Source organism: Hyphopichia burtonii, assembly GCF_001661395.1.
Source record: "Hyphopichia burtonii NRRL Y-1933 unplaced genomic scaffold HYPBUscaffold_7, whole genome shotgun sequence".
Taxonomy (NCBI): Eukaryota; Fungi; Ascomycota; class Pichiomycetes; order Serinales; family Debaryomycetaceae; genus Hyphopichia; species Hyphopichia burtonii.
The window spans coordinates 750,201-767,672 of NW_017963734.1; the positions used below are offsets into that span (position 1 = coordinate 750,201).

The 17,472-nt window shown below is 33.3% G+C and overlaps 7 protein-coding genes across 7 annotated transcripts; 2 read left to right on the top strand and 5 right to left on the bottom strand.

Annotated features, from left to right (window-relative positions):
- Positions 1–233: 233 nt before the first annotated feature.
- HYPBUDRAFT_168450 (uncharacterized protein) lies at positions 234–2,072 on the bottom strand (the record flags this gene model as incomplete). Its single annotated transcript, XM_020222807.1, has 1 exon — positions 234–2,072. The coding sequence occupies exon 1, from the start codon at positions 1,830–1,832 to the stop codon at positions 234–236; it is 1,599 nt and encodes a 532-aa protein (XP_020074804.1). The 5' UTR covers positions 1,833–2,072.
- A 2,177-nt stretch (positions 2,073–4,249) lies between these two features.
- WOR2 (Zn(II)2Cys6 transcription factor WOR2) lies at positions 4,250–5,278 on the top strand. Its single transcript, XM_020223127.1, has one exon. It carries the CDS (start codon positions 4,256–4,258, stop codon positions 5,168–5,170), a length of 915 nt encoding a protein of 304 aa, XP_020074805.1. The 5' UTR covers positions 4,250–4,255; the 3' UTR covers positions 5,171–5,278.
- SPR28 (Spr28p) lies at positions 5,275–6,042 on the bottom strand (the record flags this gene model as incomplete). Its single annotated transcript, XM_020218964.1, has 1 exon — positions 5,275–6,042. A coding segment is annotated over one exon (768 nt), but the record flags the coding sequence as incomplete, so codon positions are not given.
- A 1,714-nt stretch (positions 6,043–7,756) lies between these two features.
- UTP13 (Utp13p) lies at positions 7,757–10,102 on the bottom strand (the record flags this gene model as incomplete). The annotated part of the gene is made up of 1 exon (XM_020218979.1): positions 7,757–10,102. One exon carries the CDS (start codon positions 10,100–10,102, stop codon positions 7,757–7,759), a length of 2,346 nt encoding a protein of 781 aa, XP_020074807.1.
- Positions 10,103–10,266: 164 nt separating this feature from the next.
- Positions 10,267–12,200, bottom strand: HYPBUDRAFT_158552 (uncharacterized protein; the record flags this gene model as incomplete). The annotated part of the gene is made up of 2 exons (XM_020222383.1): positions 10,267–11,814; positions 12,135–12,200. The coding sequence occupies 2 exons, from the start codon at positions 12,198–12,200 to the stop codon at positions 10,267–10,269; spliced, it is 1,614 nt and encodes a 537-aa protein (XP_020074808.1).
- A 299-nt stretch (positions 12,201–12,499) lies between these two features.
- Positions 12,500–13,807, bottom strand: HYPBUDRAFT_153902 (uncharacterized protein). The gene has a single exon (XM_020221796.1). It carries the CDS (start codon positions 13,784–13,786, stop codon positions 12,542–12,544), a length of 1,245 nt encoding a protein of 414 aa, XP_020074809.1. The 5' UTR covers positions 13,787–13,807; the 3' UTR covers positions 12,500–12,541.
- Positions 13,808–15,766: 1,959 nt separating this feature from the next.
- On the top strand, positions 15,767–17,212 carry PUT1 (proline dehydrogenase; the record flags this gene model as incomplete). Its single annotated transcript, XM_020218982.1, has 1 exon — positions 15,767–17,212. The coding sequence occupies one exon, from the start codon at positions 15,767–15,769 to the stop codon at positions 17,210–17,212; it is 1,446 nt and encodes a 481-aa protein (XP_020074810.1).
- Positions 17,213–17,472: the final 260 nt, after the last annotated feature.

Consider the following 17,472-nt stretch of genomic DNA (forward strand, 5'->3'; position numbering starts at 1 on the left):
AGTATACGTGGAGCATGAACCAGTCGGTATAAGGTATTATGGGTAATTACAGAAGGATGAAGAGTGCAAATTATTTTCAAGCTGGAGATTTGCAACCTGCAAAAGCCTCGCTATCTAATCTGCAAAGAGGTTTGGGGAGGTTTTTCGCAGTTTAATGGATTACAGGTTAGGTTTTGCACTTGATAAGTAAGCCATTGGGCTAATATGCATTAAGAACTAATATACAAGAGAAATCAGATGTTGTAACCAACTAGATTATTAAATTTCGGCAGATGAGCGAAGTGACCCAAGTTTTGGGTGAGTTGTTCAAGGTTAATGGAGCTGGTATCGACATCCTTCAAGCTGAGGGAATTGACGGTGTTGGATAAATGAATATCGAGAGGTTTACTTATATGACTCAAGTTTAATTGATATAAGTTGTTTTCATTGGAGTACGAAACCAAAGGGTTTTTGGATAATGATAAGATGCGTAAATTGTTGGGTAAATGAAGATGGTTATTAAAATCCACAAAATCGTTGTAAGATAAGTCAAGGTACTCAAGATCCTGCAAGAGTTGAATATTGGAATTCTCTAAGGAGGATAATTTATTTTGGGATAAGTTCAATTTAGCCAAGTGTGGAGGGAATTGTAAAGAGTGGGTATTCGTTAATGAATTTTGAGTTAAGTTTAAATTTTTTAAATCCAAAGGTAACTGAATGTACGATTTGTTAAAGTAATCGTCTGAAATTTCAACTTTAGCTGAAGATTCATTCAAAAAATGAACATTACCAATTTCATTAGTATATTGAGATAATTTTATAGACAAGTCCTTTAACTCATTTGGCAAGTTGAAATTGACTCTACTTTGACAGTCATTCAAAATATAAGTGAAGCTAAGCAAATTCTTCAAAACAACATTTGCTTCATCAACAAAGAAACTATTCTCCAATTCGAGTTTCAAAAGAGGTAAATTCAGTATATCATTCAAACTCAACTTACTATTCCTTATGGTTAAGGATTTAATTGATGGTGGTAACTTCAATTGGTTTAACTGGGTTGTGCGGTGGCTCGATATGGTTAATGCAGTTAAATGGTTGAATCGAGTGAAATCAACGTCATCCACGTTACCAACAACCAACTCTTCAATATTTTTACATTGGAGGGACGACAATGAGTAGTCATTAGGTAAAGATTTGATCAGGAGCCTTTTCAAGTTTGCAGGAATCAATTTTAATGACTTGATCTGGCAATCGCCAATTTCCAAAGTATTCACGCTTGGAAGTTTTGTATTGAACAAGGAGTAGTCGAAATCCACGTTGTTTATGCCTAAAGTTCTCAAGTTACTAAAGACTTCATTAGCTGTTATCAAGAAGTTTTGATAATTGGTATGGCCATTTATGGTGAAAGCTTTAATATTATCGAAATTGGAGTAACATTCATTAGCATTGATGATATTAGTGGCGGATTTGTTATTAATCTTGATGTTTTGACATTTTTTCAATAAGTTTGGATATAATTTGTATAATGGGAATAAATTCCAAATTGACTCCACCTCTAAAGTATCGGGATTCAAGAAATCTTCATAATTAGAAGCAAATTTCAAAAATGATAAAATCGAGTTAAACTTGATATATTTACCATCGTTAAACTGGAAAGTTGAATCTGCTTCTAATTCAAAATCATCTTCTTCAGCATCAGTTTCTTCACTAACACTAGCCAGAATTAATATGTTCTTGAAAAAAATATTGAAGATGTAGGGTCTCAATTGTACGTCATTATAGTACAATTGCAAATCACTCAATGGTAAGTGACTCAATGACTCAATTAACAATTCTGTTGGTAACCCATTCATTTTGGTATATTAGCAATACATTCAAAATTGCAGTCTTCCGCTGATGAAAATTTTTGATATATATAAGCTGATTAGAAAAAGAATCGATGATCCGCCTCTTGCAATCATTTCTTTTTCTGGGGTAACCTTCGGTAGAATTATTGGTACAGGCACTCCCCGGCACCACTACTGAAAACAAAAAGAAAAGAGAGATAGTTTTTTTTTCTCCCGATAAGCGTGAGGTGCACGGGTGCATTGCCAGTTGGAACCGATGACCAAAAGAACCAGAAGTCAAGCAAACCGTATTTTGATGCAAGAACTTATAGGAGACGGCCGGGGTGAAAGGAGCTGCTCCCTGCAAAGCCTATTGTGGTAGATTTTCGGGAGGGCAAGACCTAAAGGTGATTTTGCAACCAAGGATAATCACACAAACTATAAGAGACCATCACCTTTTGTCTTGAGATGCATTCTCCTGTGTGACACACTTATATTCGTGTCGCCTATATGTAGACTAGATAATTTATGTCACTTTGACAATTTGGCCAGGTTCGTATTAAGTTGTCTGAATCCTATAAAGGTTCACTGTACGAGGGACTCTCTACTGGGCCTAGTTCTTTCAGGTTTATCTATACGCGCACGTGACCCACCACCGAAACCGACGTGGTGGTTTCGAGCCGTACACCAGGTTCTTTTGACTTACATAATCAGCATTTTATTTTATTTTTTTTTTTTTTTGGTCTTTGTAAAAAAAAATACAAACGTTTTATTACTCATTGGGAGCTCACGTAACGGTTGGGCTTTTTGATACTTTCGCCTCTTCCCGCAATAGCGGAATTATCATCTGATGTAGATCAGATTAAATTAGAGTAGTAACCTGAAACCCATAGTGCTGTACGAAAATGATTTAACGAAGCTACATACATCATTTAAAGGATCAAAAATAAACATTTAACATCATTTAAAGGATCAAAAATAAACATTTAACATCATTTAATAAGCATTTAATGAAACATAAAATAACTAGTTAGCAAAAATCTCGCCTAATAACCGATTATTCTGCGCATCACTTCCCTTTTAAGGTTATTACAATAGAGACGGGCGGAATTAATATTATTATTAATTTTAAAGTTTAAAAAAATAATTGTTTTTGAATTACATAAATGAAATTTTGCACAATTCTTGTACATATTTTTAACTAATTATTCGTAGTTAACGAAAAAGAAAGTAAGGTAATAAAAAAGAATTATTGAAAAAAATAAAAAAAAGATCAAAAAAAAAAAAGAAAAAAATAATGAGATTAAGATAAAAAAATAAACACACGAAGTACCTTACCTGGAAATCTTGTCGTAAACGTTTCATCAAGATTTAATTAAAACCAATTTTTGTGTTTTAATTCCAAAGAAGGTGTTTTTTCTCTTTTAAGCATATGTGTTATGAAATGAATAACCCCGAAAGGATCAGTTTTTTATTATTTCTATCCTTCCTGTGACAGCCCTTATTCAAACCTGGCTTCGTCACTGGAACCAAATGTATGGTTAGAGTAAAATAATGCTAGCCTAATTTTGCCAACAATTTTATCGCTTAAAAAATATCCTCAACTCATTTTAAGTTTAAGGGTAAAGGAATTTCAACACCCCTTCCTACATGGGGGGAATTAATTGTTTTACCCAATTTATTGATGAATCGGCTAATGATTCCCTGCATTATATTACCAAGATTGATTTTGCTAAATCCTTATCCTGCTTATTCTCTTGTACGGAATAACTCGTTTCGGCCACAAATTTCATAAGCTAGCTTCGCTGACTAACCCATACTTTTACCCATTTGAACATTTAGCAGGATGAAAAAGCATCTAGTGCAGCTCCCCGAATGCTTCAATACAAGAGATGCAGATTTTAATAAATTATTTTCTAAGTTATTTTCTATTATTTGTTTTTTCTATTCACTTTATTATTTTTCGACTTAGTTACCTGCTGGATCACTTGCTTTTTGGGGGAGTTGGTGGATTGCGTTGGGGGGCCGATCGATCTGAACGGCGCGAAGATGCGAGCACACCACGCATATCCGAGGGGGTCGGTTGTGCGTGGGCGGCCGGTCTGTTCTTTCCGCATGTATGTCGCAGCATGCAAGTATGTCCATCTATTCTCTTACTTGGATTAGGTTTTTGTACATGAAAATTGTTTTTTACAATTTTTTTTTGTTTTTTTTTTTGACTTTGTTATTTTTGTAATAAAAGCGAAACAANTTCTCCTTCCGAAAAAAAAAAAGAAAATTTTTTTGTTTTATTAAAAAAAAAATTTGTTTGGTAAATCTAAAAAGGCTAAAAATCACCCAAATTTCCTATCACAGAATGTGGAATTTATATAAGTACAAATAAATTTCTCTCTAAAATCGGATCTGGTAAACAGAGTTAATAGTGTACTCTAAATTTATACACTATTAGAATGACTCAGCTACCGTCAGTTTCGGAATTAATTGTGGGTACTTCCTTAAGTGATAATAGGCTAAAACCATCCAAATCAACTGAAAATATACCTCGTGTCTCAAGTACTCATTCATTAGGATTTAATTCAAGGAAAAATTCGATAAATGATAATCCAATTTATAGACCTTCGCTTCCAATAAGAAGATTAACCGAACCATCGATTAACTTTAATCCAATATCTTCAAGCAGAAACCATTCAATAACTTCATTAAATGATAAATATTCCTCTCAACAAAATTCTCCCCAATCAAACCCAGCTGGTACTGGGTTTGTAAATTCAAATTATAATATAAATTATTCAAATGAGCCATCTCCAACTAATCAATTAGGTTTCAATATTCCACCTCCTCCACCTCCTTCAATACAACATCATGCACATAATGCACATCATGCACATATGCAAATGCCTCCTTTACCGAACATGTCTGCTCCCCCTCCTCCTCCACCACCCCATCACCAACCACAACCTCACCAACAGCCTCATCAACCTCATCAACCTCATCAACCACATCAACCTTATTATACTTATCCGGTGTACGATCCATACGGAATGATGTTACAACAACCATTTAATCCACAATATAATATGGCTCCAATTAACCCATACGAAGCCAATAATGCTTTAATCAATAAAAGAAGAATCATCAAGAGAAGAACAAGAACAGGATGTCTTACTTGTCGTAAAAGAAGAATCAAGTGTGATGAACGTAAACCACATTGCTTTAATTGTGAACGTAGTAAGAAATTATGTCTTGGATATGAAAATTTGAATTCAAAATTTGGTCCAAGTAATTTGAATTCAAAATTTAATAAAAGTGAAGATAATTTAAAGAAAAATGAACGTAAAATGTCAGTTTACGATATGATTGGTTGATTTATTTGGATATGGGGCATTTTTGGCATTGGGTTTCATTTCTTGATTTGTATTTTATATCATTCTATTTTATATTTTCTACAATAATACAAGGTAATATAATATTAATTTGTTAATTTTTGTAATCTAAATAATTCATATTTTTGTAATTCAGTAATTTCTTTAAAATCTTGTAAATGACTTGTTAAAATTATTGTTTTCAATAACTTGAAATCTCCATAATTTGAATCAACTTTTCCCCATTTATAATTTCTTCCCCCTGATACTATTCCAAAAGGTATTTTTTTTTGTAAATTAACTAATTCATAATCTGAATCTTCGAAAAAATCAATAAAATTGAATGTTTTCATATTTTCTAATTGATTTACAATTGTTTCATGAGTTAATTTAAATTCTTCCCGTGTTAAACAATCAACCTTATTTAAAACTGGGATTAAATTAACTCGTTCACCAATTTTTTCAATTACTTTAATATCTAATTCACTCAATTTACAATCAATAAAGTATAAGCAAAGATGAATTCTGGAATCATTTTTTGGTATTACCCGATTGATTTTGGTTTCTTCATCCAAGATTGCTTGAAACTTATTTTCAATAAATTGATTAATCTGACTGATTTGTTCTTTATTATTTAATTCATTACCAAAATTTGAAGTAATTGATATATTCAACTTGATGGGAACGGAATTTTCGATAATTTCTTTACTGACGCTAACTATACTTAATTTTTCCTGCTTATTCTCCTCAAAGGCTAATTCTTCCTCACATAAACTACTGATAAACAGTTTTTTACCGACTCCATTCTTACCAATCAATAATAAGTTGAAGTTAATTCCTCGTTTATTAACTTTAAGCAGTTTTAGCTGTTCTGGAACAAACTATAAAAAGATTAGTATAAGGCATTTCCGTTTCACCATTGCGAAAGGCGTTTCTTTACATTAGCGTGGTTTCGTACATACTTTAGACATTCTGCTTACCGTAAGGACGATGGAAGTAGGTTTTAAAGTTGACAAATGCAAATTGGCTGCCAATTTTTTACAAATGCAGCCATATCTTCGAAACTGGGGTGTACGGGTCTCATCTACACCCTGGCGGACTAACAAAATTGACAAAATTGACAAAATTTAAAAAAACGCAAAAACGCAAAAACGCAAAAAAAAAAAAAAAAAAAATCTCGAGGTGTACCGATTTACCACTATATAAGGCATGACTGAAATGCCAAAATAAAGTTTAATAAAGAAAGTTAATCGGTTATAACCCGTATATAACCAATGATGATTGTGAAAGCTTAAACATTTAGAATTAAACAATTGAGAACGAAAATCCCTGAAATGCTTGTTATCATTTTAGCTTTATTTATCATGGTTATGATTGAGCGCTTTCCACAAGATTCTTCTTTAAATCCAACGCATAATCTAAAGGTAATAACTATTCAACAAACCGGATCTCATTGAGTTGTTCTTGTGAAATTTGTTCGGCTACTATATTTTTTTCGTTTAATTGTCAGTCAAGTATTACCGGCCAATTAATTAAACTTAACTCTACTTACGGAATTTCAATATATTAAAATCTAAAGAAATAATTATTCCCATACTAACCTTAATTTCTTTTCAATTTTTGTAAATCAGAAAGTATTTTCTTAATAGGTAAATCTTTTTTTTACCTTTCGTTTAATTGTTGCTATCAACTAAAACCACCCAACCGAATTCTCGGAATTCAACTTCTACTTGGTAACCATCTCATGTCGGTATTGAGATTACTAATACTCCTTCTATCTACTTATTGTTTAATAGCCTAGTCAAGGGGTACCCATGTTAATTTTACCGATTCCTTAAATAAGGATCCTAAAACTTAAAACAATACGTTTGTATCACTGGCAATTACTCCCTTTTGGCCCAAAATAATACAATTAGCTCCTCGTGAATTCTTTCACTTTTTCTTGATGACGTTGTGCCCTTTTGTTTTATGAGCAGTTTCTAGCGAAGGTACGGAGGTGAACCCAGCGCTGCAACCGTACACCACTAATAAAAACAACAAAAAAACACCCACACCCACACGTACGTCTACAGGGAGCTTCACGCACATGCACATGCACTTGACCCGGTATGCGGGTTGTATAAACAATACGTCACGTAAATGCGGGTTTCTTTTGCGGATATATGTCAGGTGGTCTAAGCCTGAGTTGGGTCTGTGGATACGCTACTGATCTTTGTTGTATCTGTTAAGATTGTTGTAGTGGTTGTATTTTTCATTGTATTTTTGTTGTATTTTGTTGTATCTTTGTAGTATTTTTGTAGTATATTTGTTGTGTCTTCATTATATATGTATTCTTATATGTAAGAGTAGAGCACGGTATACGAATTTTTTGCTGGCTAGTTTTTTGGTTTGGGTTTTTTGGTTTTCGGTTTTTTGGTTTTCGGTTTTTTGGTTTTTTGTTCGTTTTTTTTTTTTTTTCTTTTGTTTTTTTTGTTTGATTCAGTTCGCTTAGAATTTCTTCTGATAGGGGTCTTTTAAGTAAACTTACTTTATTCCGTACTTGATTTTTATTGAATTTCAATTATAAATAGAAGATATACAATGGCAAAGCTAATTTTTATTCATTTCTTCAATCGAGTAGTCGAGAATAAAACTATTTTCAATCAATTGGTCGATTCTATTATAGTGTCTTTCATTGTAAGGAATGATCGATTCAATCACTTTGATTAACCCGGGTATTTCAGGATTGATGTCATTGATTAATAACCTTAAAATTTTTTGACTAATTTCAAAAAATTTGAAATTTACATTCCAATCTCTAATTTTTTTGAATAAAATCATGATTTGTTCATCGTTTAATGATTTAATTGTATTTTCTAATTTGAAAGACCCAATTATTGATTCTTGATCGATATTCATTGAGATTGATGATTTTAAAACATTATATAATCTCATTGAATGATTTAATGTTAATGCTAATAAAAATGCTTCAGACCAATCTTGATTATTGATTAAGTTACTTAATTTCTGCTCTTGTTCAATCTTAACTTTATCGTGTTGTTCTTGGGCAATTCTAAGCTCTTCACTATTATCTTTCCAAAAATTAATTTGACCATCAGCATCAGCACTGATGAAATTTTCTCCATCTTGTTTGATATCAAGTGCCCATATTCTATTAACATGATTATCAAATGTAATACATTCTCCTTCTTCTTTAATTGACCATAATTTAATTAATCCGTCTGCTCCACTTGATATAACTTGTTGATTTTTATTTAAAAATTTACTTCTTTGAACTGAATTAGTATGTCCTTCAAATGTTTTTAAACATTGATAATTTTTCAATGACCATAATTTAATCGTTTTATCACCACTAGAGGTAACAATAAGTTGATCATATTTACAAAAATTGATATCCCATAACCCTCTTTTATGTCCTTTCAAAACTCCAATGGTTTCTCCCAGTTCAATATCCCATATCTTACCTAATTTATCATATGATGCAGTAGCTAAAAATTCATTATTTGGTGATATATCAATTGAATTAATATCTTTATCATGAGCTCTTCTAGTATAAATTGAAGTCTTGATTAAACTATTTGATTCGTCTGGTATTTTCCATTTTTTAATGGTTAAATCATTCGAACCAGTTATTAAAAATTTAGGCTTCGTATCTTCTTCCTTTGATAAACAAACTGCTGTCACCGATCCAACATGTCCTTGGAAAATTGCATAGGTTTCAAAATTTTCAGTTTCTGCATTAAAATGCCAAAGTCTTGCTTCATTGTCTTTACTTGCGGTTACAATCCATTTACCATCATTTGATACATCTAATGCATTCAATAAATCTGTATGACCTTCACATATTTGTAATTCATATTTTTTTTCGGGATTTATTATTCTCAATGCTGGTGAATTGGTAGCCATTGCAACCATATCAAAGTTAGGTCCAACATATCTAATATCTGCAATTGTACCATGGTTACCAGCAATTCTTTTACTAATTGGTATTTCAAAAATTTCTTCTTCGGTGATGATTTCATTCAAATTAAGTTCAACTAATGTTTGATCGCTTATTATCAACATAAGCTTATTTTCAATCAATTTGATGACGTCAAGTATAACCAATTCTTCAGTGGTCTTTAATGGCTTGGTTGAAGTACCAATCAACTGTCCACTTTCGAAATTCCATATCTTTAAATAATTATCACTACCAGCAGTATAAAGAACCGTTTGATCATATAGTTTCAAAAATCCACAGTTTTCAACTTGGTGACGTACTGAATACGTTTTCCATACTTTTTTCAAATTGTCTTGTTTATAAATTAATAAAATTTCATCTCTTCCCCCACTTATAAAAAAATCTTCATTAAAATCTAATCCTCTGACGGCACTAGTATGTTCTGTACTACTTGCTATAGCTTTTCTCTTCACTAAATCCCATATTTTACTAGTCCCCATAATATCACCACTACCCAATCTCCAATTAGCAGTATTTAACTCTCCATAAAACTTTAATGAACACACGGTGGTGTTGTGTCCCTTCAAAGAATGGGTAACATACCCATTTTCAATGTCCCAGACCGTTATAACCCCTTCAGTACCCCCAAATGCAAATAATGATGATGTAGAATCACAAGTTGAAATATAAACCGGTGATGGTAATTTGAAAGTCTTGGTGATTTCGCCTTGATCCAAATCAAATATACGTAATTGCTGTGATTGTGACAAAATAGCCAATTTGGTTGCGTCTGGGGTTATACTCAAACTAGTAACCAATTCCCCGTCTCCTTCGATCTTATGTATGATTTCACTAGTACGAAGATTGGTGATAATAACGTCTTCTTCTAACGGTGTGGCCAAAATCTCTCCATTTTCACTCACAGTAGCTGGTGTTGACCCAACATAGAATGGCTCCACTTCAGTACTAATATAACTACTCTTCAAGCTATCCATTCCGTGTTTCCTTGGTCTAATTCAAATGTCTTTGGTGCTTATACTTTTTTTTTTCATAAAGGCATCTCATCACTTTTTTTTTTTTTTTCAAATTTGTATGGCGAGGTAGTGTGCGCACCCGATATCTGACCCATATAAAGTATATTGATACTATAAACTGTTTTCTATTTATGTTCTAGCTCAAGACCCAAGGATCTTGCCGTGTTGTTCATGTAGTGCTCTATGTAATCTTCTATACCTTCGCCTTTTCCACCATAGCGGTCGCCGTATAGAATTTGTTTTATGCGGAAGAAGTAAAAGACCAAATTACTGGTGAATAGAACGAGTTTTAGTTTGATTAAGTTCCACGATTCCAAGGATTTACTCCAAAAGATCAAATTCGAGTTAGTTGTATTCTTGAGCAAAGAATTTGTTGCCTCGATTGTTAATACGTTGATTCTGTTAACGGGACTACCAAATGTTTGATTGAGGTTTTGAATCATTCTCATAGTACGGGAAAGGAAAAGTAGTTCGAGGGGAAACTTTCTTTCATCACTTAGAAAGTTGAATAATAGATCATTGGCGTTTCTTCTGTCATTCATTTTGTTGAAGTCTGGGCTTGTTGTTGGTTTTAATTGAATCATGGTTGCAAACAAGTCTATTGAGTTGATCCCCCATTTGGTACCAACTTCTTTAATTCCATTTCTATTCAACTCAAACAAGTATCTCCAAAGCTGAGCGTACTCGATCTTGAATTTCTCAGGTAGTTTGATGTATAAGCCATGGTCCAATATAACTAATTGTTGCTTGCCATTAACATATCTAACTAATAAATTCCCAGGATGAGGATCAGAATGAACAAATCCATATTCAAAAATCTGTTTGCCGAAGAGTTTGAGGTACTGGTTCATTATAGCACCAAGACTAAAGCCTAGGTCGATCAATTTTTGCTTATCTGTTAATGAAACTCCATTAATCCACTCACTGATCAAAACTTGTTTAGTAGACAATTCCTGATAATTCTTGGGGATGTATATGTTTCTCAATCCACTATCACTATCGATTAAAGCTCTTAATCCTTCGGCATTTTGCAATTCATGCTCGAAATCGGTTTCTTTCATCAACTGGTCCGATATGTACCTTGTGAAAAAGGTGAAGGGAATTCCAAAAGCAGCTTCATATATCTTACTTATCAAGCGGTAAACTGCCAAGTCCACCACAATCTGTTTGTCGATATAATCATGCTGAATCTTAACTGCAACGTCGTCGCCACCATTTTTTAATCTTGCCTGATGAACTTGCGCAATCGATGCACTGGCAAATGGCTTATGATCAATGTATTCAAACACTTCCCCTTCATAATCTTCACCCAAGTTTTTTTTCAACATCTTATCAATACTCTCCCATTCGTCATTTGCTGCATCGTCATATAACTTAACAAAGTTTCTTTGAAACGCAATTGGGAACACCGACCCCTGATTGGCAATGGCTTGTCCCAACTTGATATATATTCCTTTATTCTTCATCAAAATCTTAAGTAACTCATCTGCTGCATATTGATGTAGAGATTCAGTACTATCGAAACTGCTTTTACCATAACTATAATAATAAGCAATCTTCAGGAATCCATACACGGCCCTAATCGATCGCTGCAACAACGACAGATACCAGATCTCATCAACAGCGTATACCCCGGCTCCAATCAACCCTGGTACCACCACATATTTGACAAGCTTCAGCCTTTTTGGACCCCTTGGCTGTTCAATACCACTAGTTGCAAAAGAACGGGCCCTGGGCGTCGGATTCCCGTTCAAACGTAGGCTTTTTCTCCAAACAGCTCCCAACTTTAGCATTCTGTTCTTCTTTAGTTGTATCGTTGGTCTTTCCCTATCTAACCAGCCATTCAATCACCTTCCAGATCCTTTCAAGCTTATCGATTAGTAATTAGTGTGAGAGCTAAAAAAAATGCCAAAAAAAATCAGAGGGCGAACCAATTATCATTAAAAAAAAAAAAACATCAATGGATCCGAGGAATCACACTACTAGTACTTACCAATTGACTAAGATACAAGGTATAAGATGATTTCTGTTGTTTCCCGTCAAGCTTTGAGAGTTGCATCCGCACGTTCTTACTCCACCGGGCCAGCTCCAGGTGCTAGAAAAGTCGGTGCTTTGAAAGGAGGATTTTTAGGATTTCTCTTTGGGGTTACTTTAACTGGTGCAGCTTCATATTACTACTTGTTAGATGAGTATAAATTGGCTAATAATGTGGTTGTTGCTGATGTTATTGCATTACAATCCTCGATCTCGAATTTGGAAAAGCATGTTAAGGCTTTAGAACAATCTAAGAAATAAGTGAAACGAGCATAATTAGTTTAATATACGTTTTTTATGATTTAAATCAGATTGTAGTATTGATGCAATGTATATTTACAGGGTATTCTATTTATATATGAATGCTTACATTTCTTTAATGAACATGATTGAATCATTCAACAAGTTGTTGAAATCATCTTTGTTTAAATCATTCAGGAAGTCACCTACAAAGTTGACTTCAACTTTGCGGCCACCTAATCCACCACCTTCGACAATGTTGAATTCAACCAACCGGTTGTTACTGTAGTTGAACTCTAGTTTCCTTCTATAAGCAACGTTGACGTAATGGTATCTGACCATGGTACCGTTGATGGAAACATCCATATAGGATTCAATTGAGTTAGTAACTCGGCCACTGAAATCTAATTTTGATTTTTCTAAGAATCTAATGATTCCGGGTTGATTTTTGAATCTTGAGTTTCTCTTTGTAGTTTCATTTAAAATATCATCCAAATCGTCGTTCGATGATTCAGAAGTCTCCGGGCATTCATCTTGGTGTAAAACGTTACCTGATAAGTGACATGAAACTTTCAAATCAGAGGTTTCATTAGGCAAAGCAATATAGGTGTTATTTTCACCTTCAGCAGTCATGATTTGCATTGTATCTATATCAGGAACAGAGTTTTGGTTTAATTCACACCAAATCTCAATTGGAGGATACTTTGTTTGCTTTGAAAGGTCATTATTGATGTTAGAATCATTGGAGAGTTCTTCCATAAAGGGAGTGGGGACAAATTTTAATTGAACTGAATAATTATGGGGGTCTTCATTGATGAAATGAGCAAGATCTTGCTTTGACAAACTAGGGTAGTTATACAAGGGCAAAGTTAATAATTTATCATTGGCCAAAGGGATATTTGAATTGAAGATGAAATTACTTTCTTGGTTCAAATCAGTTGGAGTTACCGTGGGTGGGATGGGTTGAGATTCGTTGTTCTTCGGTTTATTGAATAAGATATTACCTAAAGTAACCGTCATGATTGGAGTGATGAGTTGATTTTTAGGTAATCCAATAGGATTTGCTTGGTAACTGAAGTCGGTTAATTGATTATATAGGTTATCTCTTGTGCTTTGGTCTAATACATTCGATACATTGAAATCAGCTTTTCCCGAAGTTTCTGATCTTTGATTTTCCGGTTCTGCAACTTTTGCTTCTGGAGTTTTAGCAGTTTCATTCATATCATCAGATCCGATTCCTAAAGATTTTAATAACCCCCAACTTTCGTCTTCTAAGATACGATCTGCGCTAATTAAGCTTTTCGGTAAAGACTTAGCATTATCAAAATCCAATTTTAAATCATCATAATCCACATTAGCACTTGATAACATATTACTATTAGAAAATTTATCTAAATTATTCAATAACTGAGCGTTTGGGATTTGATTAGAAGATTTCAATCTATATAAAGATTTCGAACGATCATTCCATTGTAGGACGTCATCATCTTTATAGGGAAGTAAGTGAAAATCTGATAAAGATTCGGGTAATAATAAGTTATTGGAAGTATGTAAGTTATAGTTCAACAACCAAAGAAGTAATCGTTTCATTCTTTTCAACTGATTTTTATTCAAAGCCACCAATTCATATTTATCTTGAGATAAATGGTGGAAGAAAACTTCGGTATTTTCACCGATTTCCTTAATGGAAAATTCTCCAAATTTTTCAATGAACAATTTTTTTAAAGAACTCAAATCGATTGTTTCATGATTTGCTTTTGATTTATAATGACTTAAATTGATTTTAGCATTTTCCACTTGACGGTCAGTCCCAATAAAGGATAGTGATTTAGTTAATGGATCAAATTTTATTTTATAAACTGCCCCAGATAATTGTTTAATAATTATCCCATTTTGAGTTAATAATAAGAATAAATCTAAATTTGATAATTCAACTGATTCTTTAATTAATAGGTCATCTAGTGGTGATAATTCTTCATTAACTTTAACTGACCATATCTGATCAATTATAAATTTACTTAATGATTTTTTATTTAATTTACTTATTTTGGTCTTTTTTTCTTTTGAATTCCAATTCATTTTGATGTAGTCTAATAATTGTGGACGATTAAAAGAGCTTAGCAAAGTATCGATTATAAGCAAATGTCTGGATTTGCTTATTTGATCATTTGCAGGTCTTAATCGACTGATATCATTTATATATGGTTTATCATCATCGATTCTTAAGTCTTCAGTAGTTATATCAAATTTCGGTGGCTTACTTGGTATTATTTCTGGTTTGGCTCGTAACTTAAGACTATCGAGATGCCTCATATACCTTTTATCGACTGTTTGGTTTGGATCTAGTATAAGAATCTGATCATTTAGTTCTTTTTTGGAACCATTATTCCTGGATGGTAATTTAGAAGTATCTCTTAGTTCATCGAGAATTACATCCGGGATCTTTGTTTGTCTCGTGGCAGTACTCGAAAAGGATTTGACCAACCTCCTTCGTATAACACCTCTCAGAACTAACCACATCTTTGCTTTCAAGATGGAACCTTTTATGGTTGATCATTTTTCAATTTTTTCATTATAGGTGATGAAGAAGGTAGGTGCACGGGTGTTCATATATAAATAAACCTCCGTGCATCGAATTTGAATTGGTTTTTGCACGATTAAATATTTTTGCGTGTCCATACCGATGGATATACACCCGTGCACCGGTGTCTAAAACCATACGATCAACTGATTAATCAACGTACGATATACTCCCAGGATAAGGAAGTAGCGACTCGCCTGGTCTAACCTGGCGGTCTCCTACCCTCTCGCTGTCTGGTTTTGTCGCTTTGTCTTTACTTTCTCTATCTCCTCTATCTGGCACCACTTTTGCCTTTACATCCTTTACATATTTGTTTTTGCCCACACTCTATATCTTTGTCTACACCTTTATACCACCCCACAATTGCTTCAAAGGCATTCTATGTATTGTGGATACAGTTATTGGCTGATTAGAATCACAAATGGATGAAAATTGGCGGCTGGTGTACGGATGTTGAGTTGTTATTTTCGCGGTCAATGTCCGTTTTTGTGCATTCGCCGTTTGTTGCCGTTTTGCAACAATTCGCTTAAGACCCCCGGGGGCGGGAGGTGGTGTACCGGTGCGTTCTCCAAGGGTAGTGGTAAACGGGTGCGAAATGCGGGTGTGTCGCTAAGGTTTACCCTGACGTCCTATCGGACTCCATCTCAGACTCCATCGGACAGGCTACTCCATCGATATTGAAAGTATTGGATAACCGATCTTGTAGTTTATAAATAAATGGAGATTCGCCAGTAAGTTTATAGAAAATGGAAGAAGAGTGTAAGAGACCAATGTCTTTAGTTAATAGATCTAGTTTACGTGGGATTAGAGCCACCAGCTTGGTTCGTATTAGTCCATTCAGTACTAGTCGTTTGGTAAGACAATTTCATGATACTACTAATAAACAAAGTACAACTACTGTAAATAATGTTAAATTAACACCAACTCCACCATCGATTCAATCGAATTCACTTTCAGTTAAAGCTCAAACTGAATATTTGAAAACTTTTGATTATAAAGAATTAATTTCATTTTTCATTATTGGGTTAGCAACTTTAAATAAACCAATTCTTAATTTATGTATTAAAGCATTCCCATATGTCCCAATTTCGGTTATTAAAGCTTTGGTTTATAGAATCTATTGCGGTGGTGAAACTATTAATGAAGTTCAAGAAACTGGTGAAAAATTAAGTAAAAGAGGTATCAATAATATGATGATTTCTTTAACCATTGAAGCTTGTAATGGTAACGATAATATTGATCCAGAATATATTGCCAGAGAAACTTCTAAATCAGTTGAAAATATCTTAATTCCTCATACTGTTAAAATGATTGAAGAATCTGGTAAATCAATTAATGATATCCCTGCTGGTTATGTTGCTTTAAAACCAACTGGTTTTGCTAAAGATGCAGTTAGTGCTTTAAAATATTTCAAATCTGATCCAGTTCAAGCCGAAAAATTTAATGATTTAGTTGCAAAATCAGCTTCTGTTATTCAAACCATTTATGATGCTAATAAATCATTAGCTGAAAAATATCCAGAAAGAGTAGCTCCATTTGTTGTTGGGGTTATTGATGCTGAAAAATTCGAATTACAAGAAGGGGTTTATGAATTACAAAGAAGATTATATCAACAATTTAATAAATTAAATGAACCAGTTACCGTGGTTGGTACTTTACAAATGTACTTATCAGGTTCTGCTGATTTATTAGCTTTAGAAGAACAATTGGCTCAAAAAAATAATTATAGATTGGGTTTGAAATTAGTTAGAGGTGCTTATATCCATTCAGAAAAAGATCGTGCTACCGTTATTCATAAAACTAAAGAAGATACCGATAATAATTATAACAAAGGTATTTCTTACTGTATTGATAATATCTTAAATAAAAAGGATTCAACCATTGGTCACTTAGTGGTTGCCTCTCATAATGGTGATTCCTTGAAATTAGCAAGTGAAAGATTATATAACGAATTGACTATTTCAAATCCAGAAAAAAATAACGTTTGTTTAGGTCAATTATTAGGTATGGCTGATTCAATCACTTATGATTTAATTAAATCTTTAAATATCAATAACGTTATTAAATATGTTCCTTGGGGTCCTCCTTTGGAAACTAAAGAATACTTATTAAGAAGATTAGAAGAAAATGGGGATGCCGTTAAAAATGATAATGGTTGGCCCTTAGTTAAAGCTTCTGCTTCAGTCTTATTTAAAAGATTATTCGGTTTAGCTTAATTCTATATTTCTCTTTCATTTCTACCTTTTGCATTGCATGCATATGCATATCATGATTATTCTTACGATTGTTAATATATAATATTTATCTCAATTAAATATTGTAGTCATTTATATCTATTTACAAGAAAGTTTTAAGTACTTCTTGGGTTCCCATATATATTGACTGATCACACATTGAACTACCCATTCCCAGTCAATTATACCAATTCTCATCATATCAGGATTGTTCAACTTGAAATTCACTTCATTCTCTTCAT